Source organism: Heliconius melpomene, chromosome 16, assembly GCF_056956725.1.
Source record: "Heliconius melpomene rosina isolate 202511_hmr_F chromosome 16, ASM5695672v1, whole genome shotgun sequence".
Lineage (NCBI taxonomy): Eukaryota > Metazoa > Arthropoda > Insecta > Lepidoptera > Nymphalidae > Heliconius > Heliconius melpomene.
In genome coordinates, this window is record NC_140404.1 from 4,989,389 (window position 1) to 5,015,916 (window position 26,528).

The 26,528-nt window shown below is 32.5% G+C and overlaps 1 protein-coding gene across 3 annotated transcripts in view; it reads left to right on the forward strand.

The window, feature by feature from the left end:
- The first annotated feature begins 4,179 nt into the window (after positions 1-4,179).
- LOC146530775 (amyloid-beta-like protein) overlaps positions 4,180-26,528 on the forward strand; it is a 112,399-nt gene continuing 90,050 nt past the window's right edge. For all 3 annotated transcript variants that reach the window (XM_085199603.1, XM_085199605.1, XM_085199604.1), the window contains exon 1: positions 4,180-4,338. In XM_085199603.1, coding sequence (XP_085055729.1) covers positions 4,273-4,338 — 66 coding nt within the window. In that variant the 5' untranslated portion in view covers positions 4,180-4,272. The remainder of the gene's footprint in view (positions 4,339-26,528) is intronic.

Here is a 26,528-nt window from a genome sequence, read left to right on the forward strand (position 1 = left end):
GAGTCAACAATCTTTTATATATCTTTTGCTATTTTATAATATATACAGCTTCACGCTGTATCTCGCGGAGGCAGAGGGTACATAGTGTTAAGACACTCCGCTCCCCACTTTAAATATTTAATTCACTCGAGTGGGAATCGAACCCACAATCTATCATGTTTTTAGTGACACTGGAGTTTATTATAAAAATCTTCTATCTGTTAGTATCTTCTACTTGATATAAAATAGTTATGCAATATGCCGACTTAACATTTTTATGGAGGAATATTACATAATCTACATGCATATGAAACCAGCAAATATTTTTAGTGCCTAGCTTTTTAGTGCTATTATTATATTTTGTATTAAAAATATAGAGACACTGTTTAAAAATCTTTGTCTTTGACAACATTTAACTTTATGTATATGTATAATATATGCTCGTATTGCATAATCAATTTAATAGCGTTCATTTTAGTACACAACAGAGATGAATATATTGAAGTTTAATAATTTTATAAAAAAAATAATATAAATGACTTTTAGTTCTATAACGCCAAAAAGTTACATAACGAAATGCATTTTGTTCCGAAATAACTCTGAAACTGTAAACACAAACAAATATCACTGCACAAACTATTTCCAAACTAATTTAACCAAATCTCATATAAATGTTAAAACGAAATGACATATTATGTATGTAATTATGAAATCAAATCAAACCGGCTTCAAGCTCTATTCCGCGCACAGCAGGGTAGTGACAAGAACCCTAGTGTTCAGACACTCCGCTTCTCACTGTCTGCCGAATTTTGGAGGCATTGCCTGTTGAGTTGCGGATCTCAACGCCGCACTTTGCCTCAACACTAGAACGAAGAAATGAAAATATAAATTTAAATAAATATTTCAATTCCCCAAATGGGGATTTAATCCAGAACCAGTCGCGTTACAGGCACACTTTGTGCCCGTACGCTACCATAGGCCTCTGTCAGTTATATTTCTGTCCGTATGTTTGTATGTATGTATGTATGTATATTATTCAGTAGTTATGTCCTAATAGTGTGCAGACGACAAATCGATACGAAGCACTCCGGGCGCGACGTAGCTCGTAGGCGTGGAGCGTGGACGTGGACTAGATCAAACGCGCGTTACACGTGATTGAAATATATATAATTGAATTGCAATTCTATTGGTTGTAGATTATGGAATTATATTCTTAATATTTTTTTGTTTTTGTTTTATTTGAGGTAACTATTAATAATCGCCATTATTACAAGCCCCAAGAATCTAAGGCCAGTCGTGGGTCGTTTCCCACTCGAAGAATTGAAATATTTAGTATGTTCCCATTAAGACACTTCTATTCCCCATTTTCCGTCAATTCCTGGAGGCAATGAGTGTTGGTACACAGATTGACACCACAGCGAAAAAATAAAATATTAAATATTTAATTTCTTCGAGTGGGAATGTGGAAATCGAACCCAGAACCTGTCGCCTTTGCTCCACGCTACGACTAGCCTCAAAATGAAAAAGTCTTTATTTAAATACAAATAATTAAACAAAGCTTAAGTAAAATCAAAATTATATCTTAAACTAATCTAAAACCAATATCTCTATTGTATGCAATCTATCAATGTTTCTCTTAACCCAATCAAATCAATCATGGGAACAGCCGTGCACTAACTAACATTGTAGATGCTAAAATATATACGAGACAAGAATGTATAGGTTCCTATAGTTCCAATAAGGTACCCTGGGCTATGGAGCCTCAATAATAAAGCAGTTAAGGCGGAGGCAGACATGAGGCAAAATTTGCGTATGCATTTTATATTTTGCGGATATTATATGTAAATGTTTTTTTTTTTTGTTATTTATTCTAATTTAATTTATAAAATAAAGGTTATGAGGTAACACGACGCGTTCAGTTCCTCCTCTCAATGCGCAATGCCTCTAGCATTTGGTGAAAAGTGGGGAATAGAGTGTCGTAACACTAGGCTCCCTCTGCCTACACTGCTGTGCGACCAAAGTGCTGCTTTTCATGCAATGTGCATATTTTACATATAAAATATAACAACGAATCTACAGCTTGTCTTGACCTTTGTGCTGCAATCTACCTACACCCACTTTTCGTTAAGTCAATAGAATGCTGAGATTGTATTATATTTGCTATCTATTGATCGTGTTCGCTTCTCAAGTGCAATTTTAACCAATTTCAAAAATAGGGGGTATTTTTTTACTACCATTTTTTGTTAAAAATAATAAGTAATGTTTATAATGGTATGAAAAAAACATCTCTAAATAAGTTGTAAGTAGTAAAAAATGCCTAACAATGCCTTTAACTCTATTATTTCACCTCAGCACGTAATGCCTTCAAACTTCGACGGAAAGTGGGGAACGGAGTGTCTCAACCCTATATTTCCTCTTCAAAATTCAACAAATCCCATACATCCGTTCTAACAATATCGTTAAATTTATCGCCGTCAATATTACACTTGACACCGTTTACAGTTTTATTACATATCTGTATGAGAGAGTGCTTTAAAGCTTTTAGTAAAGCTTGTGTCAGCTTAATGGAAATTACATGTACTCCAGAATGATTGGCGAAGTCTGCACCGGGGTCTCGTCCAGGATGTACCGGTTCGTCTGGCGAGTACGTGACGTCACTCGCCCCATATGCAAATATCTGGAACGATTTAGTTAAGTAATATGCTTTATTGCAAATTCTAATTGTAGTCTGTCACTCTGTTCTACTGAAGAGGCCGTCCCCGATCCCCACTCGAGGAAGTGAAATATTTATTTACGTTTATATTTCCATTTCTTCGCTCTGGTGTCGAGGCAGAGCGCGGCGTTAAGTTCTGCCACTCAACACGGAATGCCTCCAGAATTCTGCAGAATGTGGGGAACAGAGTGTCTCTGTCTATGCTGTATGCGGGATACAGCGTGAAGCTGATTGAATTAAATTTAATTTTTAATTTAATATAATTAATCGAATTTTATCTAAGTTTACCTAATAATAATTATGTATAAACAGTGTATTTGTTTATTTTGATATTACTATGATATCTCAATATTAAGCTATTGTATTACGCGAAGGAACATAATAATATTAAGCTGGGAATATTATTATATAGATATTGTTAGCTTTGTCCTTCTTACGGGAGATAAGAAATTCATATTAGATAAATAAATATAAAAACTATTAATAACACTAATATAATGGTACACGTTGTTTTTCTTAATGTTGACAGAGGGAACGTAGTGTTAAGACATTCCGTTCCCCATTTTCCGCTGAATAATGAAGGCATTATTTTGTTGAATCGTGGAACTTAACGCCGCGATGTAACTAGATAAGAATATTACAACATACATGAATGCTATCGTTCTTCTTTTTTTTTATTTTTTTTAATCGAATTACCAGAGTTTCATAATAATTTAAGTATTACGTAATAAATTAAAATGAATACTAGTCTAGACTTACATAGTAAAGTGCTTTAAAGGAGATTTATGTATCTCCTCTGAAGGATATGCGCAGAATAATAGTTTTAATTTCCAAGTAAATGACCTGAGTGGAATACAAAGCGACAGAGACAAGGAGATTGCGGCTAGACTGTACTGGCCCTGTAACGGGCTTTGTGCCAGAGCCTCGGGTGCCTTCCCTCTTTAAAAGACCTTCCATAATCTTTATCTAATACCCACTATTGAATGAGTTAGGACCAAGTTCGATATCCTTGATCCTCTTCGTTGTATTTGCTGAAGGAATTTTCAAGCAGTTATTACGAGGGCTAGATTGTCTAATCGATATTTACCTGAGACGTTCCCGATATTACTTTCTTAATTAAATTCAAAACTTGTACCAATGACTCACCAGCGCATGCCTTTTCAAAAATAGGGGCGAAATTGGAAACAATGTAAATCAAGCCATGTTTGTGATACGTATAATTAGCTGCTATTACAAATAGAATACAGACGATAATTGCATGGCAATTTATTAAAAAACTGATGCCTCATCATCGGGAAACCCAGACAGGGGCAGACGAAGACGGCATTCGTGATTCGCTTCGTTATAGAAGAAGTCCTTGCGTTAACAGCACTGCGCACGCGCGCTTCACCCTCGGCCCTCCCGTTTCAGCTCGAGGAGTGCCCGCTACCGTCCCTCTCGCTCCTGGGAGGGTCGATATATACGACGCTAGGTACGCGTACGGTGTCACACAGACCAACTAGTACGCAGGTTTCTGGCGTGGTGTACTAACGTCAGTAGTAGACGGACCCGAGCGCTTCAAAGCCGCATCGGCCGCAACCATGACGCGTGCCGTGCTTTTTATTAGTGTTTTTACTATATTTTTGGACGTCCTGCAAGCTAGCCAGGTAAGTTTAGTACTTATGAAATTGATTTTTAGAGTATATTATAGGTTGAAGCGGTGCGGCGTGAAGCCGGGGCCATTGAGTCTATAATCGATCGTTCATGAATGTTTTCGAGTCAGGCGTTAAATAGCGTGGACGGCTGTTTTCAGTCGCGGATGCCATAAAAGTTTTTTTACTATAAAATTTAGCTTGTATGGTATTTTTTTATGTGTAGGTACGATTACGTAATAATGGAGCAGAAGTTTAAAATATCGGCAATTCGTTACATGCGTCATTGTTATGACAGAATTGAGGTATAAAAGTTTTTTAGTTCTGTTTTTTGAAAATATTAAAGAATATTACCTATATATATTTTTATATTTCAAATTTGTGTAACTGAGGTTCATTTAAATATATATTTTTTTAAACAAAGAAATTAACATCATATTTTATGGATTATTCTTATATTGTTATTATTCTAATATGTCTGCTATATTTATTTCAAACATAATTCAAATATACCGAGGTCGTCGTGGTGTTAATGCGACGGTTGTAACTTCGATTTCTTTGGCGTTGAGTTCTATCACTTAACACACAATGCCTTAGGAATGCGGCGGAAAATGATGAGTGGAGAGTTTTAACACTAGATTCCCTCGTTCAGTCTGCCTTGATATATGAAGGATGGAGCCTTTATTTTTTGAATAATACAGCAATTAAATAAAATCACAACAAAAGAACTAAGAAATATACATTTTTTATTATTCTGTTTCATACTTTATTTTATTTTTTTTTGACAGTACTTAGAGTTAAGAAATTCCGTTCTCAACCAAATAAGATCCAATAAAATTTTTAAGTATTACATAATATATCGTGCCAGTCATGGCAGGGGCACAACGAGTTCCTTCTGCCTACACTGCTACGTGCAGGATACAGCGAAGGTATAAAAAAAAACTCCGATGAATTGAGAACCTTCTTTTTTTTTTACAGTCGGTCAAAACACATATACATATTTACTTTTAATAATTAAAAAAAACATTCACTCTTATAACAAAGGAATATAAGTTTGCCATAAATGTGAACTAACCTTTATATTTATTGATTTGTCGTATTGAAGTAATAGTTTCACGACAGTTTATTCATAGTTCACTCACGAACGCGGCTTTGCGTCGTTCATCTTTCTTCAAAAGAAAAAGTATCTCATAAAAGAATATAAAAAGATAATACAAGGATATAGAACATTGAGAAAATGATAGAAAACTATTCCTTTATTTTCAATTCCTTTGTACTGAAAAAATATTGAATATAACTATTTAAGGCTTCTTTAATTTAACTGTAATAATTAATTTAAAAATCACCATTTTATTCCTTTTAATGTATAATGGCATGAGTTGGACTTCTAATTTATGTTTAAGGGATAATTCAGATTAATTTGTAAATTTTCTTTAACCAAGGAAAGCTTCACGGTGTATCTCGCACACAGCGGGGTAGGCAGAGGAAAGCTAGTGTTAAAACATTCCGTTCCTGACTTTCCGCCGAATTCTGAAGGTATTGAGTGTTCAGTGGCGGAACTCTACGCCGTTTATTATATAATATATTTTCCATATATTCAATAGTTACGTCGAGGTCATGGTTGTGCAATATGACAACGTCAGACTGTAAGCGCTATCGGTTTTAGGTTTGGCCCTCACTCGAGGGTATGAATTGCCAAGACAAATTGCGGCATTGGATACTGCCGATAACCACGCAATGTCTTAAATTCGGGCAAGCTAGGCAAATGTGGGGGGTATAGTTTAAAGCTGAGAAATTATTACATATTTAACCGTATTTCTATAGTAAAAGATCTTAATTATATCTGAACCTATTATTAATAAATAGTGAAGACAAGAATTTTCACTAGCTTCCACATGTCAAATGTTTTAATTGTATTAATTATTAATAATATATTGCTTTGTTTATTAATAAATACCTTGTCCTATAATTGAATACTTCAAGTTCGGAAAATTCAGGACAGTCTCCGCGAACTTTCTTATCGATCGCGTTTCTCAAAAGTTCCAATGACTATTCACGTAGTTGAGACGAATTTTAAACTTAAGTACCTTTTCAATTAACAAAGCTCGATCGTTTCATTTCATGTAACTACCTAAACGTTTTTAATTACGATCAATTAAAATAGACTGGTCAAGTGCGAGTCGAACTCAACTAACGAGGGTTCCGTACTAATTTCAACATTCTGGGTTGACTTCCTGTTGAGGAAGTACAATTAATAAAAGTTGACAGAATTATTCCTTGTTTTCCATTCCAAGAACAATTCCTGAATCCTCACTGAACTAGTATTGAAATGAGATCTTATATTTGAAGGAAATATATAGAACAAGAGATCGTTCGTTTGAAGTCGCCTCACGTGCGTATGCTAAGTTCTTATTGATTACGTTCCTCTGAAGTCGAACTGTTTTTGAAACGTATAAGGAATAAGGAACGGCGCTATGTAATAATATACGGAATATTACGTAAATTTTATATTTGTATATATATATTGAAAATTCTTTGTTTTCTATATATTATTTATTTTTTGGCTTTATGCTGCAAACATCAGGGTAGGCAGAGGGAACCTAGTCTTAAGATATGCCGTTCCCCATGAATACTGGAGACATTGCGTGTTGCATGGCGGAACTAAACGCCAAGCTTTGCCTCGAAACCAGAGCGAAGAAATGAAAATATTAAATACTTTATTTGATCTGATCTCGATCCTCTCGTGAGAATCGAACCCACGAATCACACACGACTTCTGCGCCACGACTGGCCTTAATAATCTAATTCCATAGTAATAATATTTATTCTTTGTTAAAATAATTATTGAAATTTATAATAGCTGGTTTGATACGCAAATTGTAAATCATTCTCTCATTTGAATATATTACCGAATTGTATAATTATTATACTTTATATATTGTATAATTAATGTATAATTAATGAATAACTATTTGAACTAAAATAATAAACATTTTGAAATTTACAAATAATATGAATAAATAGATTTTAATTTTATTATTTTGTAATACGAAATACTAATACATACTAATACATAAAACCTATTAAAATAAATACTTAACAAAACGAAAATAATTCAGGTTTAAATTATAATACAATTTTTTATAAAACTATTTCATTTTTAAAATATTTTTCGCATCAACTTCACGCGGCGCCTGTCATTGCCGGCGGGTAAGAGGTTTTCGAGCTTGCCGAGCTTTCGCTTTAGTTTCCGCGTAAAAGCTGTATAAACGAACGAACGAAAACTGATTTAGCAAAAAGAGGTTTTATTTTTAAATCTTTTTATGTTAGCTTCGAAATTCCAATTATATATATATCGAGAGTTGACACGAAGTTAATTGAATTTTTGATCGTTTATTATGAAAAATTGTTTTTACTATTTGTTTAGTTTTATTTGTCTTGTGAAAGTATTTAGGTTAATATATTTAAAGAATATAATATTATTTTAAATGAAAAAGAGAGCCAAAACACCGAGAGTTCCGCCACTCAACACACACACCACACAACACGCAATGTTCGAGAATTCGTTGGAAAGTGGGGAACGGAAGTGTTTTAACACTAGGTTCCCAACTTCCCTCTGCCTACTCCAGAAGAATAAGAACCAAGATATCAACTGCCGATTTAGACATTATACTTAGCCCTTACACATACTAACTATCGTTATAAACATATAAAAATAAAATATCCTTTGTATTTAATCATAATGTTTATTAAGTCATTACATGTGACTGTAATGGTTGAACGGTTAGGAGCTGAAGTTCTAAGTTTTAGTGCTCATTTAGTTTACCAGCGTTTGTGTGACTAGCTGCTAGCACTAACAGTACTCAAGTTTAATTATACAATGCGAGGCAACTATTGATTGTTCGCGGGTTTACTTCCATATATTAGCAAAATAGGTTATTTAAGTTTGTTAATGATTTGAGACACACCAGTGAATGAGAAAGTGTCTTTAATTATATTAAAGTTAATTATTGGAAAGATATTTATGAAATGATAAAATATGAATCCTCTACTGATGAAATAAGCTGGTACTGGTGGTGTCGACTTCCTCAGGGGCGATCTCAACTAGCACTTGTCCATTTTTGCAGTTTTGTTTTGTTATTTTTATTATATACGTATTTAACTAAACTGTCACACACGTACTTTTATTATTTCTGTAACTGTCTACATAAAGTATACACCGTTGAAAGCTAGAAACATCTATAAACAAAACATTTAAAATATATGTAATCAACAGCTTATTTTTAATAGATTACATTTTTAGTTTAAAAAGAAATACCAATAAAAAATGGATAATAATAATACTTCAAAAAGTAATAGCAAGATATAAAAGTCCGCCACCGTCTAGACGTATCGTAACACGAAAAGCTCATATTGAATGGGGCGGATAGAACCAAGTTGGACATGTTTTTACACTTTTCAATTTATCTCCAATATATATATATCGACTACTTTTGTATTTAAACTGGTACAGAATAACAAAAGATCTGATATAAAAAGATATTTCAAATAACGCCTTATTAGGCAAAATCCTTCTTTTAGTCATCTTTACGCTTTACGAGATATAATAGGATAGGTAGATAAAACAAGTGCCTAGACACTCCATTCTTCGATTTGGACATTTCGTATTATGTGTTGGGGCTGAAAGCCATATTTTTTTAATGAAAAATCGATATATAAACATTTCATCGAGTAAATATCGACCTCATAATTACGATGGCGTCACAAATTTTATAGCAAATAAAATATTAGCATAGTGGTCAGTCACTCTTCAAGTCTCACCTCTTCAAGTTTTAGTATTCAATTGAAGCCTCTGTATGTCCAAAGCTAAGAGTACAGTGAAGTTAAATATAAATATAGCTCATGTTAAAGTGTGGACGTAACTTAAAATATACATTCGATATATATTATATCGTTCCAAGGTTCCAACTTATGTGTATTGATTATTTTAACGCTATTTCATTCTATTTTTTTTGTTTGGTTCACGCTGGGGACGCAGGGTCGGCAGAGGGAACCTAGTGTTACGACACTGTTTCAGATGGGGTCCGTCGTGGTGTAGCGGCACTAGTATGTGACTGAACCGCGACTGGTTGTGGGTTTGATCCCCGCTCGAGGAAATGAAATATTTATTATTTTCTTCTTTCTTTCTTCGCTCTGTAATCGAGGCAAAGCGCGGCGTTAGGTTTCGCCACTCAACACGCAATGCTTCCAGAATTTAGCGAAAAATGGGGAAGGAGGTCTCTCAACCATCGACTTTTAAATATTAAATTCTTTTATTAAATAGTTAATATTTGCCTTACCCCCCCTTTTAGGTAAGTACATAAAGTTATTCGACAGATTTATTAAACGACCGTACAACATTTAGTAAGAAGTAAGTATCCATGTTTAGTACATTTTTACGAGCCAATGCTTTTATGAGTAACTGTAAACGTTTAATCAAATATACATATACACTATACTAATATTTTATGATCCCTTATAGATTGTAATCAATGTAATAGAATCCAAAACAATGATTTTTGAAATATTTCTTTGTCTGCGCGTTTGTACACGCTAATCTCAGAAACGGCTTAATAACCGGCATACATATTTTGACAAATTAACATTAAGTTTTTGTTTTACTTAAATCGGTTCATAAATTAAAAAAAAACTTATATTAATATCAAATATTAAATTCGACAAAATTGGTACAAAATACTGAAACTTTACTTTTCAATGTAAGGATATTTGTTTTTAAACGATGTAATTCAAATTATTAAACAAATAGTTGTGTAGTCCAAGCGGGCGAAGCCGCGAGCAAGTCTAGTATTCTATATTTTAATGTTAATTATCATCTAGACGAATGGGAACAGAGTGTCTTCACTCTAGATTCCCGGGCCCCTCTGAAACTAAGCCTAAAAAGCAGAAAGAGTAGAATAAGACATTAAAGCTTTGGGATATATATATAAAAAAAAATCATCATTATTGGTTCAATTACTTTAGCTTTAAATTTAAATACCTACGTTCAAAATAATTAATTACCGTATTTTACGTGTCAAGCACATCGACTTTAACGAAGGAGGATAAAATGCTCCTTTGTTGGGAAATTGACGTGACAATTTAAATAAATACGTAGACGTGTTCCCGTATTTATTTTTAATTGTATTGAAAATATGAAACACTAGCGACCCAACCGGCTTTGCCTGCTTAAACTTGTATTTAAATTCCATGAATATCAACATTTTTCTATAAAACTGTAAACTGTAAAACTTCTATATTCTCGATGTTATGTTATATCAAAGGCATTATAAAATTTTGCTATTATCGTGACAGGCGTAGGCTGATAAGAGATATTTAACTATTAAATATGGTCATTATTAATAAAGCTATAATTGGTGGCAGAACTGATTTAATTGTTATTAACCTAACACTTCGAATATCACTTAAAACCACGGCAATGTATGTTTTTTATGCAAAACTCTTATATTTTTTTTGGCAAATAATATTTATTTAATTACCCTTAGACACGCTATCCACATTTATAATATTCCTGACATTCATCCAGAGATAATTAGACCTTGAGTTTCGAGGACGGCAAAGTAATCTTGTTTCCCAATATCAGAAATCCGATTTGCCGAAATTAGACAAAGAAAGCATTTTTACTCTACTGACATTGTTAACTAAAATTCGGCTTTGACGTGATTCGACGACAGTTGAACGTTTTTTTTTCGGTTACTTTGTGAGGATTTGGATGGCTTATGGAGGCTTGAAATATCATTACCTTTTGAGATATTATTACAAGCATTGTTTTAATATTTCGCTTTTGTTTTGTAAAGGGAGGAACTAAATGAGGCATTGTTTTCGTAGCTTCGAGACTTTGCATTTAACTTCCAAAACGTTTGGCCTGTTTGCTAATATTAATTATGTTTGAAATTAAATTTATTATTATTAAAAATATTTATCTGCTTAAGGAAGTGGAAGTGATAGTTTAATTTCTTTGCTTTACGGGGTTGAGTTCAGCCAATCAACACCTCAAAGCCTCTAGAAATTAGCGGCCAGATGCGGGAAAGTAGTTAAATTAAATTAAATAAAAAGTAGTTAAGTTTAATCAAAATTTTGTATATGTCAAAAATGAATATATCCATCCATACCTATATTATACTACTATACTGTCTGTCTGTCTGTCTGTCTGTCTGTCTGTCTGTCTGTCTTTCTGTCTTTTACGGAATCAGGGCCAAACCGCTAATTTAATTGTGATAATATAAACTCATATAGAGATACTTGAGGGTCTCGGGATGAACACAGGATACTTTTTTTTCTCATATTTGTATTATTTTCGATATATACCAATGTATTAAAATACTTATTAATTTGACATGCAATTTATTCCGCCATGTTAATAACAACGGCCGTTGCTAAGCAACGATTTGCAAAGTTTGTTGTTAGAAAACGTCACCCAAAATGAGCTTGATTAACGCATCTCTCTATTGAAAACTGAAAATAATTTCATAAATATATTTAATAAATATTCGTATAGTTAGCGGGCGTAGCCGCGTTCGGGTCCACTAGTTTTTAATATTTTCCTATAGTAATCGAAAAACAAATGCAAGATCTAATGTGACTAAGAATAATTTCAAAATTTAAAATTTTGTTTAATATAAAAATGAGTATCTAAGGAATAAAAACTCCATTTTCAGAGTTTCATTAGATAATGATAGGATTAAATCTTCATTATTATTCGATGGCAAAAGTCTGCTGGGTGCTGAATAGAAACTTCTATCCTCGTTTTATCGTTACAGCTGAAGAGTTTTAGACAACTCAAACTTTCAATAGCTGATTGAATTTCAAATTAGTACGAGTATTTATTGATTAAACTTACCTTTATATTAATTTAGTTGTTTTAATGATTTTAATATTAGAATAATAGAGACAAGTATATTAGTAAAAATATTCATAGTTTTTTATATTCTTGCTGTATCCCGCACATAGCAGGGTTGCAAAGGGAACTTGGGAACCTAGTGTTAAGACACTCTGTTCCCGTTAAGATACTTCCGTTCCCCTTTTTCTGACAAATTTTGGAGACATGCGTGTTGAGTCCCGGAACTCTACAATACGCTTTGCCTTGATGCTTGAGCGAAGAAATAAAAATATATTTTTCTTTCCTCAAATGGGAATCTAACCGACTATCTATCATGTTTACAATTAAACGCTTGTGCCACTGCACTACCACCGGCCTCCATCCCCTATTTATCCCCCCATTTATTGATTATTCATAAACTTACAAAATGAGAGTAACAAAAACAGTATCCATGAACATATATATGCTTTATGTTAAATTATATTTTAATTATTTAAACTAATTTATATTTACCAAGTAAAATTAAATTTTATGTGAGTTAGCTGAAGTAAGAGCGTAACTCTCGTACGTTCTTATTACCCTGGAAGTTAAAGGTAGAACCTATTTCACAGAGTGTGGAGGAAAATTTAAAGTTCTCTCATTAAAACTATACAGGTACGAGTACGTACTGAGTAACACCTGCTGTTAGATTATTTAAGGGTTTATTTTTGTTGTTGTTTTTCTAATATTTTTAACAACAATACTAACTTAGTTAGTTTTTAGGTTATATATTTTTTTCGTAGTAAGTTGTGATATGGGTCATAAATTATACTATTGTCAGCTTTTTGCTCATTTTGAATCAGATTCTACCTAAGAACGTACGATAATTAATATCAAAGATGTGAATGTAAGTTTGTTTGTAATGATTTCACGCAAAATTTACTCAACTGATTATCATTAAACTTTTTACACATATTCTTAAAGGTATTAAAGACAATGGATACTTATTAAAAAAATATCCTTTTGACTACAATATCAACATAAGTTTAACTAAGCAAGCCGTACTTGAATCCCTAATAATATATAAATACATATAATCTAACTTAACTATATTTAAAAAAGAAAAACGAAATTTTACTCTAAAAAGAGTACAAATTAAAGAAATTACCCTAATTATTAATTCTATTAACGAATTGACTTCACAAAAAGTACATTTTACAAGAAAATGGCAGTTAAAGATGAGTATTATTTCTTAGTGAACTATTTCCAGTTCCAGTTAGGTTTTTGTACCTGCAATGCGCTTAATCTGACCTCTTGGCGAGATGAGCTGGCGATAAAGCGTCCATACAGCGAGTGTGGGCTTATGTAAGCTTGCTTGTGTTTTAAATTCCAACTGGGTGTGGGATTTATCGAGTTTTTATATAAGAACTACTTTATTTATATGTTAGAACTATTTTATTTATATATAAGAACTACTTTATTTATATATTGGTTGTGGTAGTTTTGTTACATTTGTAAAAAGTCACATGTTTATACATAAATGTAGAGACCAATAAGTGTAATTATTATCTTTTATTGTTATTTTCAGAATAGCTTAAAATAAAAGTTAAGCTAAGTTATTATTTAAATAAGCAGCGTTTTAAAGCGTTAAATTTTAAGAGATTGTATTAAGATGTGCTAAACATATTCTTTTTTCTGCTATTTTGAAGAGAGAACGTAGAGCATTAGGTACTTTTAAACATCAAAATTGAAAAACTTTTACTTATATAAGGAAAATTATATTTTTAATTATTAAGAATTCATAATTATAATCTTACATATTTAAAATACATATACTTCCAAATACACATATTAATATTTCTCTTTTTTCGTTACAAAGTTACAATATTTTAATAACTTCCAACAATGTATGTTTTCTTTTCGGGCTTATTCTCATGAGAGCCACAAGAATATATGTATATATGTAACTTTAGAAATGGTAAAAAGCACCACATGAGCGACTTGAATATACAGTCTTAGTAAATATTTTATATATTTTAATGAATATGAAATATGAATACTATAGAAATACTTAATATCTTCGCTCAAGTAAATTAGATTTAATATTCAATATGTTAATTGGGAGCAAGAAAAATCTGAAATTTCAAGTTTAAAATTAATCTCTTGTAAATAAACCGTTGCATAATTTAATAATATTTATATAATAGGAACTATCAGTTAAATACCTGAAGACAAAGCCTAAAAGTATTTAAACAAAGTCACCAGCCGGTAGTAACTCCGGAACCTCCTTGAGACGTATTCAGTAGAACTTTACGGTAGTTTGCATGTAGTCTTTTGTTCGGGGAGAGCGCTCAAGGAGATATATGACGGTATGAGACGAAGTAGTAATGGGGGGAATACCCCCTCCTATTCTACTAACGACAATGATATCACAATTTACCTACGAGATGGTAGCGTTTTCTAGGGAGTTGTAATTACTATTTTTAGCGTTCTTTACGTCGTCGTCTTGTTCCCTTTTATTGTGGTTAAACGTTATCTTCAGTTATAAACATCGTTTTTAATTATGGCAATTCTGTTCCAGATTCGCTTTCGAAATGGTTTTCTTTTGACAAATAATAAAATGTATGATAAATTATAAAATGTATGAAAAGTAATAAAAAATATTTTTATTGATGTAACTTGGAGGATGTAATTGGAAATTAGTATTTATGACAAATGTTATCTTTATATAGTTTATTATTATTACATACTTATGTAGGTAAGAAAATTGTAATGTTGGAAAATGGTAGAGCCAATACAATATTTTTAAATGTGCGAAAAGTACAGAAAAGACTAATAATGTCTCTTTGTTCTCCGAAAACACGTTTACACGTTTAATATCTAAAAAGGAACAATAATTTTTATTTTTGTGTATTTCAATATAAATAAATAAATAAATATGTTATTCTGCAAAGTACAGTATTGAGTTACGCCACTGAACACATAAGTTCCCTCAGCCTACGTGCGGGATACAGCGTAAACCTAAAAAACACACATATATTATACACATATCAATAATATTTCACAAAATATATCGAAATATTGTAATCTGCCGAGCTGACATGAAATCTTTTAAAATATTCACAGGAGGATAGTGCTCGCAGGTACTACCTACTTGCCTCCACATGTAGAGCACACCATTGTGCTCTAAGAGGATTACATGCTCGTGCAACGTGGCGGACATATAAAAGGATTTTTCATAATTTCCGTTCACGTGTTTGTGCATGAGCTGAAACTACTTACGTATAAAACGGCTTTTAATTTGCTTCTATTACATTTAGTTTGAAAGTACTTTGTATTAGGTTTGTCTTTTTAAGTATTAGTTTTTATTAAATTTGCTAATTTTTATTTTGGCCCTATAAAAGTAGATTTTTGCGGTAAATAGGTGTATGAATTGATATTTTTTGGCTTTTTTTTTGAAAGTATACACTTGTAAGATAATAGTTAAAAAAGGTACTCGTGCTTTGAGTTTATATTACTGTATTCATTTGTTATAATATTTTAAAATAACTAAAAAACACAATAAACTTATAATATTAATTGAATACATTGCCATATTCTAAGCTAAATAATAAAAAAAAAATTGATAAAGATAATTATTTTGTTATCAGAAAATAAATATAAACATTTTGTTATTTGAATTCTATAATGTTTATATAATAGGCTGTCCAGGTTTCACGCTGTATCCCGCACAAACGGGCTAGGCAGAGGGAACCTAATATTAAAACACTCCCCATTTCAATTTTTCTGTTGAAATTGCTTATACATATCATATTTTATATGTATAACGTTAGCTCTCAATTAATATATACTTAATCAACATTCTATACATTAGAATTCCAAGCGGTCTTCGTTAATACTCACGGAATCGATTAAACCCTCACAAGGACAACGGTACACGGCTATCTAGATCGACCCGTCCTTGTCCTTTTACAGCACCATTAGGACTTTTTATACACATTTATTTATAGTTTCTACCTAAATGAAGTTACACTCTATGGTATATCACCATAGAGCTGGTGTTAGTGTTGACAGTTTCCACATCAGTCATGTAAAAGGTTGTATTATTTACTATAACGTGTTAGAGTACTATCTGGACAGCAAAAACATGTCTTCGTAGTAAGATGGTTTGTTTTTGCGGTGGTTCCCAGGCTCTGAGATGCCTATGCCACCTGAGAAACAAGAATATGATTGGAACGCTTCGATACTTTATTATATTGGCCAATTATTATACAATTACCAAGTTTTATTATATTTCTTTTATGATGCTAAAGAAGATATCAATTGACATAGGTTTGATCTTTTTCTAATAATACCTGTTACTTTTTCTCGTGTGCATTAACAAAGTGTGGGTATGGGTATTGCCAACCATCGTAACGACATCGTAGAATATAGCTCTATGACAAATGAAATGTCTCCCAGGTTCTCCCAGCCTGCACCTGTAAAGGGTACTTTGTATATGAAATCTTCTTTCTTAACACAGCAATTGAAAGATTTGAATATAGGTATCAAGTATAAAGATTTTTCTATTTTAATTGTAAGAATATAATGAATTAAAATTACTTCTACTTTCACAAATTATATTTCGATTATAATTCGAAAAATAGTTTCATATAGAATAATTGTCCCAACGTACAACTCAATTTGCGACATATAAATTAAGCTTTGAAAATCCATTACATAAATACCAACTAAATTGAACCTTTCATCAGCTCATACCCTATTTTATAGATCAATTTCAACATTGACTGGCTGGAACTCAGTAAAATCATAACCCGAAACTAAGAGATCGCTTCCAGGCCGTCTTGGTAACCTTGTTATAGCATAATACGTAGAAGCGGCTAATTGCATCAGGCCGCCACAAAATGGCCAATGGACCAGAAAATAGGCCTTCTGCTCCAGTTGACCTAACACTGATGGCCAGGACAAACTAATCCTTTCAATTTTATTCTACGCCGAGGCCCGTGAAAAATGAATTTCGAGGTTGTTCTGGTGAACACCCAAGGAGAGTAAATTGAGGTTGAATAATTTACTTTCCGCCGTTTCTTATTGCGTGCTTATTTGCTTTAAGAGGCAAATTTATTTTTGACGAGATTCAACGTGCCAGTTGTTTGTGGATTATTTTTAAGATGGTTTTTGTGTACTGGTTTCTTTTCAACTGAATTTTAATATTTTTACATAGTAAAATATTTTTTTGTTAACTTTCATTAACATATTACAAAATATAGTATATAGGGAAAAATACTGAAGAGGACATATCTAATAAAGACAGTTAAGGATTATTAAAAGTGCATAATTAGGTGTCCTCGGAAGCAACAATTCCTAATGAATAACTCAGAAAATCAAAATATTAAACAAAGCCATAGGTATTAAATTGTCAAGTTATACAATATAATATACCTATATTTAAATAAAAAAAGATTTATTATTATATTAATTTTATTAATATATAAATGTTTATTTAAGAACACTTTCAATTTTCGGCTACAATGCGTTTCCAATAGACAGATTAACACTACACCCTACTTATAGGTAGCCCGAAGTGCAAACTTAAGGGATGGTATTTGCCTCCTGCATACAAACGCCCCGTATTTGGTCAGCACAGCTTCTCACCATGTACCAGTCGAGTGGTTCCTAAGATTCATTGAATATTCTGCGGTCTAAACAACATGAGTTTACGATTTCCGTCTCTCTATTGGTTCGCAATACGGAGATATTGGAGCAATTACTTCGATTGTACGGCTGTTCTCGACTTAGATAGGTCTGCAACGTTATCAACTACTTTAAGTTCTGGTACAGCTGTCTGGATGCAAATTATTGTTTATTTTAGTGTTTTATTCTATTTAAATTATTGTAATTTGTTAATAAACTTAACCGATTTAAGTGCAGGTTTCATTGATGTATTTTAGTAAATTATTTTTAATATTTGGTAACTTTTAAACCGGCGAAGTCGCATAGGGATCGCTGGTTCAGAAACAAAACTAATATACAAAAAAAAATGTTTATATCATCATTGTATTAATTATTTTATAAACCTACAAAAATAACATTTCGAAATTAAGTTTGGAAACCTACAAAAATTATAAAAGGAAATTAGTCTAATAGATTTTTTCATTCAAACGGTTATATATCTTCTGTATAAAGATAAAGCCAGCAAATATCTTCTATTGACCTTCGTATAGAGCGCCCGGATACGTAATTACGGTATTCAATTAGAGCAGTGAATTCCCCGTCAGAGAATATTCTCCAATCATATGCGAGTACGTTCTCCAGTCAGCAAAGTCGAATTAGCTTCTAATCAATACTACGTATGTACATTTATGTTAGTTAAGTCGTTTTTATTGTAGTTTCTATAATGTTATATCAATATGGTTGTGTGAATTTTAAATATATAAGTTTCTGTTATTATTTAATACTAGGTTATACGAAAATTCATACATTTCAAGTTAGTAAATTTTGCGTGATTCACGAACTAACTAACAGACGGACAATGAGACAGACAGAAAAAAATCCGTTAAGTGATTTTAACTTCAATTATCAATATATTAACGACTTAATTATTTTGTTATTTGCGGCATTTTTATTTACTTTACTTATCTAACAAAATTATTTACATTTTAAATAAAATTAATTATTAATTGATTTAATTAAGCTTAAAGTTTCTTTGTTCCTTTCGATGCGATAGAGTATCGCGAAAATCCTTTTACGCGTAATCATGAATAATTAATTCGTTTTTGTAATTTACATGACAATAGAATTGCTATTTACTTTAAAACTTGTTTCTGGGTTTATAATTAATTATATCAGTTAATGTTATTTAAGTGTATTTAGGGAAAAATAATTGTTTATCTTAATATGATATTCTCAATATAGTTATAATTTAAATTGCAATTATAATTTAAATATTAAAGCGGTAGGTAAATACCGCGGGCAGCAAACGTTATTTTGACTCCCTAGACTCCAATCCTGAGATCCAAAGTAGTTTATACATGTATGTTGCACTATATCCTCCTCTATGTTTCAGTTAAAGTCGGTTTAGCTGTTCCGGAGATTAACTCGGACAAATAGTCAGACAGACAAAAAAAATAGTTTGTTTGTGTCTCAGTATCGTTTAAATAATTATATGCACTTGAAAAAACAGAATTATTTTAAAACCACAGACATACACTTCATTTTAATTTATATGTATACAATATACATGTATCGAAATAAAAAATAACCGTAGTTATTGGTATATATATATATCAATAATATCCAAATAGTTTTTTTAAGGTTTCGATTTTCCCATTTCATATGAAAGCAATTTCCTAAACATAATACAAAACTTGTAAGGTTCCTTCCTCGGAACTAGCTTTACAGTCTTCAGTAATTTTTTATTCAGTTAACTTGTATCGTGTTTCCCTAACGACCTCTTGCAAGTTTTCCGCTTTTTCCTGTACAAAAGAAAATTCGTGGATTCCCAAGTTTTCTTAAATGTAACAGGCTTCGCCTTGCTTAATATTGTGTAGGCGATTGCTTGTTAGCGCGAGAGTTAAAGTTTATGTCAGATGTTGTTTGTACTACTTTAAGATTTAACTAGCAGGCCAGTTTGCCAGATTTTCTTGTCTCTTTTTTTCTTGTTTTTTCTTCACGGTGTATCCCGCACACAGTAGGAGAGGAGAGAGCGCGCTTGTATTAGAACTCTCCGCTGAATGACAGAACTGACACCATAGGGAAGAAATTAACTTATTGAATATCCCATTTCCTTTATTGGGAATTGAACCCAGAACCTGACGTGCCTGACGGCTTCATGATATTCTTGTCTCTTATTTAAATTATACTGATTTTCTTTTCCTTTAATAGTCTAAATGTAGGCAGTACTCGTATATATAACGATAGGCAGATTCGTTCCTTTATTTGTCTAAATGAGAGTATTCCTTGGAGAATAAAGACATTATATAAATAGGTAAATGTAACATCTTACTTTTGTCGTTTATTCCCACATGGCATGATGTTGCAAAAACATTGTAAAAACTCCATCTTTATTATATTAATGAGGTACTTTATTATATGAGTATCATAAGTGAAAAAAAACAATAATTTAAATGTATAGAGACTAAGAGGAAATGTTCATTTGTTATAGGTTCTCCAAAAATCTTTTAATATAAAACAACTTTAATATATTATTTAATTATAAATATTTTTACTATTAAATATAACCGAGGTAGTTCATAATAATAGGTAAGTTTCATTATTATTTTATTCCAAATCTAAAACAAATATATAAATATGTTTATCAACTTAATTGATGTATAAAAAGTTTACATTTAAAACTAAAAGCCAATAAATCGTAGTAGGTTTTGTAACATCGTTATTAAGTTATTTCTACATAAATTGTGTGCTATAAAAAATATCTAACTCAGCTCGTTAACTATAAATTATCCGTTTATAGTATGCTAATGTTATTACTTGGGAAAACGATGTTTTAACTAGATGTATTACATTTATATTTTATTTTGAGAATATACTATGACTTTAACAGCTGGGAAGGTAGAGGGAACCTGGTGTCAAGGAACCCCGTTTTCTCCGAATTCTGGAGGCATTCCGTGTTGAGTGGCGGAATTCAACGCCACGCTTTGTCTCGGTAGTAGAGCGAAGACATGAAATAAACAATGTGACATCCACCTGTAACTTGTTACAATTATATTTTTGACTTCATAGCACTAATAACACTTTTGTATGTATATATATAAAGACAACAATATTATATTATTTAAAATTACTTTCCTTTTTAAACAAGTAATTTTTCATATAAAAGTACAGGTATAAAGTTAACGAAATTCCTTATTTTTTTAACTAACGCGACGTCTAGGGCAATATTAATATTGTTAGCGTACTCATGTAAAAGTGGGTAGATTTAGAAGAAAATAAAAGCAGTGAAATTGTGTCAAATGGGAACAGTTGCTTGTAGGCGGAAGCCCTGATTGGAAGGTATCTAGTGTGTAGTGTTGTTATTGAGTGATACATGTCACTTATTGTATTTACGTAGAACCTCTGTCCTCTGTCCGAGTACGTTGGAAACATATAGACGGTATGTATTTTTATCGTGTTTATTTTAAAAATGGTAACCGCTTCCGATTTCTATCAATATTATATGTTTTACAACTTTGGTAAGTCAGTTATATTATTTACTAGCGGCCCGCTCGCGGTTTCACCCGCGTGAACTATGTTATTTTTAATTTCTGTCTCCATGACTACGTCCTAGTGACCTATAGGCAAAATTTGAGACGCCTAGCATTTGTAGTAACGAAGTTTCATACAAACTTTCGACCCCAAAAACAACCCCTTAAAAGTCGAATATTGCAAATTCCCGTCTTAGCGAGCACCCACGTCCTATAAGTAACTCCTATGCAAAATTTGAGATTCCTAGCACTTGTAGTTTCTGAGATTTCGTGATGAGTGAGTGACCTTTCGATTTTATATATATAGATAAGAATAATCTTGTCCAAGTATAAAAAATTAAAGCTATGTAAATGTTATGTATATAATACCTCTATTTACAACTAGTTGCCAAAAAGTTTTCGGTGCTTGATGAAGGTTCAGCCGTAAAGTGTAAAGTGCATTCCTGGGACTCCACTCAGTCACTGTCAGTGTCAGGTTCGCACTAGCGTCTACCCTTTGGGATTGCTGAACTAAGTTTCAGTAAGCGCTGATTTAACACCTTCCGCTAAAATTTACCTAAAATTTTAGCCTGCTAACAATTATTTTCACTTATTTTTAATATAAATTTGGTTTGTAAAAAATCTCTTAAAATAGGAACGAGCAATTTACTTGAATAAAAACGTCAATATTATATAGAAGTTATCACTTGTGGCGTAATGTAACAGCGTCTACCTCGATGGTTGTAAATTGACCCCCTCTTTAAATAATAACTTAATATACAATATTAAAAACCTTTAATCACACCTTAACGCAAAAAAAAAACGAAAAGAAAACTATTCTATAAAAGCATTCCGATGTAGAAACTTGAACCCCATCAGACCTAGGTCCTTAAGAGGGCAACGATGCGTGCATTCACCGTCGCCGGTAATGGCATTGTAAAAGTTTAATGCGATTCCGTAAAGCGTGATCTCTGTGATGGATTCTCAGCCACGATTGCCCTCGTCTAAGTGTTGGCTGATAATCCACATTGTTCTAATGGAAAGGGATTTATGCTGAACAGTGCTAAGAGCTTGGGTGAGATAATGCCTTCGAGTTCCTGTATGTGGCTTCAGGAAAGATTATCAATTTGTTGGTGGAATTTGGTGTGAAAGAAAAGCTATTTAGTTTTGTTTTAGCGAAGCAATTAATGTAATTTTATATTGTTGAAATGTATTATTAACACGTAACGCCAGAGTTTGATAGAAAGTAAAGAGCGGAGTGCCTTAGCACTAGGCTCCCTCTGTCTCCCAGCGGGATATAGCGTATATAGCTGAAAAAAATATATTAAATAATCGGGCTAATAATTTCATTTAAAATTATTGTTTTTAATACAGTAAATGAAATAAATAAGAAAATATATAAATTTCATTTTTAGCTGTTGGATATATCACGCTTACACTCTCAAGTATAAACGACGTCGTTACACCGACTATCTCCATTCACCTGCCACGCTGCGAAGCGCTCGTCACCCCTCCGTCTCTAATAAATTTATCTCGTCAGGGGTAATATTAAGGAAGTTTAGGAACAAATTACAGCACAAAGTTCCTCACACCTTACCAGTTCATGTAATTACTGTGGCATTCTCCCTAATGTCCCTTCGTGGATCGTACTCCAGTATTCTGCGTACAGGCCATATCACAGTTCCGTTTTGGCGCAAACGAGCAGAGATAACCGCTTTATTACTTGACGTGCTGCCAGAATTCCTATTTTCCCAAGAATCAATAGCTAGCGTCCTCCGGCCCGAGTTAGACATAACGATACTGGCTGCATCACAAGATTGGCATCGTCGCCAAATCCGTTTGAACGTAGTATATTATCCTAAAAACAATATTTTGCTATTAAAATAAAGTTTGAGGCCGTGGTAGCGCAGGGACATGGATGTGATGGTAATGCGACGGTTGTGTGTTCGAAGCCACTCGGAGGAATGATATTATTAATATTTCCATCTTTTTGTTCTGGCTCCAAGGCAAAAGCCCCGAGTTCAGTTCCGCCACTCAACACGCAATGCCTCTAAAAATTCGGCGGAGAGTAGGGAACGAAGTGTCTTAACAAGTTTCCGCTGCCTATCCTGCTATATGCGGGATAAAGCGTAAACCAATAAATCTTCAAGAGTTTTTTATGAAAAGTTGCTGGAGATTCACGGGTTTATAGGCTTCACACTAACTTTGGAGCTGACGTTTTGTAACATTGTCGGTTCCTTTATTTAAGGCATTTTCAAGTTTATGTTCAGTTATTTTTATTACAAGGCTCCTTTCAATTTATTTTATCGAGACATCTAAAGTATATAGATGGTACGGTCCAGGTGTTCTTTTTATAAATATTCATTGAACAACTTTCTCCGCTTTGAACAAATCAATTTGTGTTTGATTGGAAAAGGCTTCTGTGTAGGTATTTTATGTTTTTAGGGTTCTGAACCTCTAAAAGTGAAAATGGAACTGTTATAGGATCACTTTGATGTCCGTCTGTCGTCGTCCGTCTGTTGCCAAGTATTTATCGAGAGATCGCGTGGATATATTGATCTGAAATTAATGTCAACGTCTACGGTCTACGGTCTCTTAGAGTATAAAAAAAAGCTACTTCTGAAATTCACTGCGTTATCAAATCCTATAAACCTATACTTCCCATGGACCTTCAGTTATGAAATTTGCCAAGGTGCGTATAAATAAAAAAAACAAATAAAAAAGTGAAAATTTATAGACATTTCTCTAAAAAAAAAACATTACAATGAGTAGATACATTACGTCCACAAACTTAAGTCTGTCAACTTTTTTAAATTGTACAATCCTGAAATTGGTATAGAACCATCAGTATGCGAATCCGACTCACAATTGACCAGTTTTCCTTATTATTACCAATTTAAAGCTCTTCTTCTTGAGCGTAGGAAGGCACGCACAGCAAGGATTCTCGTCTAAGAATGTCTGCAGCGGCCGCCAGGAGTGTCACTGTGAAACGGAGCATGTAGGTTAAGGGCCCTCCGCGCTTTGTTAGCGCAGCTCTAATCACTCCGGCCCTCAGAGGGCTCGAGTCGAGGGCTCGTGGCGCACTAGCGTTTTGTGCATCTCTTTGCCTATCTCCTACCACTCAATGCTTGCCTGGTACCTGCCGTTTGATTAGAATAGTTGGGAGGCGTTTTTGAGCTAACGATTGTTTTCGGTTTTATATTTTGTTAAGTGATTTTGGTGTGTTTTTAATTTGTATTTTTACATATATTACGATTTAATATTTAAAAATATCTGTCGGTTAAAAATTTAGTTTATGAAAACCTGAACTTATTGCATATTTTTAATATTTTAGCTTGACGCTATATCTTACACATAGCAAGGTAGGCAGAGAGAGATATAGATTAGAACCTGGGAACCTAGTGGTCCGTCAGTATTTCGTGTTCAATACAAACGCTTCAGGTCCCCACATTCCACCTAACTCTTAGGACATTGCGTAATGAGTGGCGGAACTAAACGTCGCGCTCTGCCTAAAACATGTATAATTAATTTTAAATTGCCATATTATCCACCACAATAGAAAATAATAAACATTTTCAATAGAAATCCATTATTGGACAGTACAAGTAACACTCCAGTCTCAAGAACTTCGATATATCTCCAAATAGATATATGAACGTGACGCTGCACTATGGGACGCTTTCTATAAAAGCGTGCCAAAAATGGTCGAAACAAAAGTCGTAATTTCAAAGTTCTGTTGATTGTTCTATATACTAGAATAGACTATCTTATCAATACAACAAGATTTTTATTTTTGATAGCAGTTTAAAGTATCCAAAATGACCTTCAAACAATACACTTCGATATTTCCCTATTTTCCATACTGCATATAGCGATATTTAAGCGTTAGTTTCTTAATAAATTTCTATAGTAACTATATTTATGTTATACATTTTTATAAAGCTCATTGTTTCTTCTTTAAGAAAATATAATTAGTGTATAATAAAAACCTATATTTAAAAAGATATCTTAAAATTTTTAGAAGTGTTATATTTTAACATTTTCATATTTTCAATTGGAGTTTTCATTGTTGCCGCTGCCTGCCGCTGCCGAGAAAACTATATGTATGTATACAAGAACTATTCAAAAATTAGGGGAAAGAATAAAATTTTGCGCATATTTGCGCCATTTTGATTTAGAGCAAAAAAACCAAAATGTAGTAAAATGTCAATTTTTGATATTTCATGAATACTGCTTTTATTTTAAATTATTGGCGTCCTATTTAATTCTTTTTTGTTCTATAAGTAGAAAAAAACTATTAGAATGTTTATTTTAACATGAAAAATAATAATATGTCTATTTTTGAAAGAGCATATTTGTTTTGAAATTGACATTTTTTGTGGTCATTCCAACCATGAACATGTTAAAATTATCATTTTTTTATGTGAATAAACAATATTATGTGAATACAAAATAAAATATTTAATTAATTTGATGTAGTTTTGCACAAAACACTTTTCTGGACAAGTATAAAAAGACCAATTATAACTAGTTGCTTTCATTAGAGTAACCGGACTTTTCCGCATTGTTTCTAATACTGTTAACTTATTAAAAGATACATATATTTTGTGCAACATGAGTGAATTCGCTTGCAGTAGACGTAACTTATGATTTTTTATAATTGAAGGGAGAAATACTTCTGAAATAGAAAACTTTTAAAAGGAGAACTTCAATTTATCGTCATCAGACGTACAAATTATAATGAACAACATTCAAAAAAATTTTTTATATAATTCTTCACACTATGTCATCAGAACTTGCCGTAAATGTCGAAAAATTAATACATAAGTGTATATTGATCGAATTGCGCAATTGTATGTTAACAAATGTAACAAGTATTACATGCCTCCTTCGGTGCATAAAATTCTTATACATGGACCCTCAACTCAAATTATACAGTACTATGCGATTCTTCCTATTGGGCAACTTTCTGAAGACGCTCAGGAAGCAATAAATAAGGTTTACAAAAGTATCTAACGAACTTTTTGACGAAGCTAAAGAACTTCTGCAAATCACAGAATAAATTCCTTGTTTACGTCACTATTTTTATTAAAATTATTTTTATATTACATATGATACTTCACTTTTTTGTTTAACAGCCTAGATTCAGTATACTTAAGTTACTTTTAATG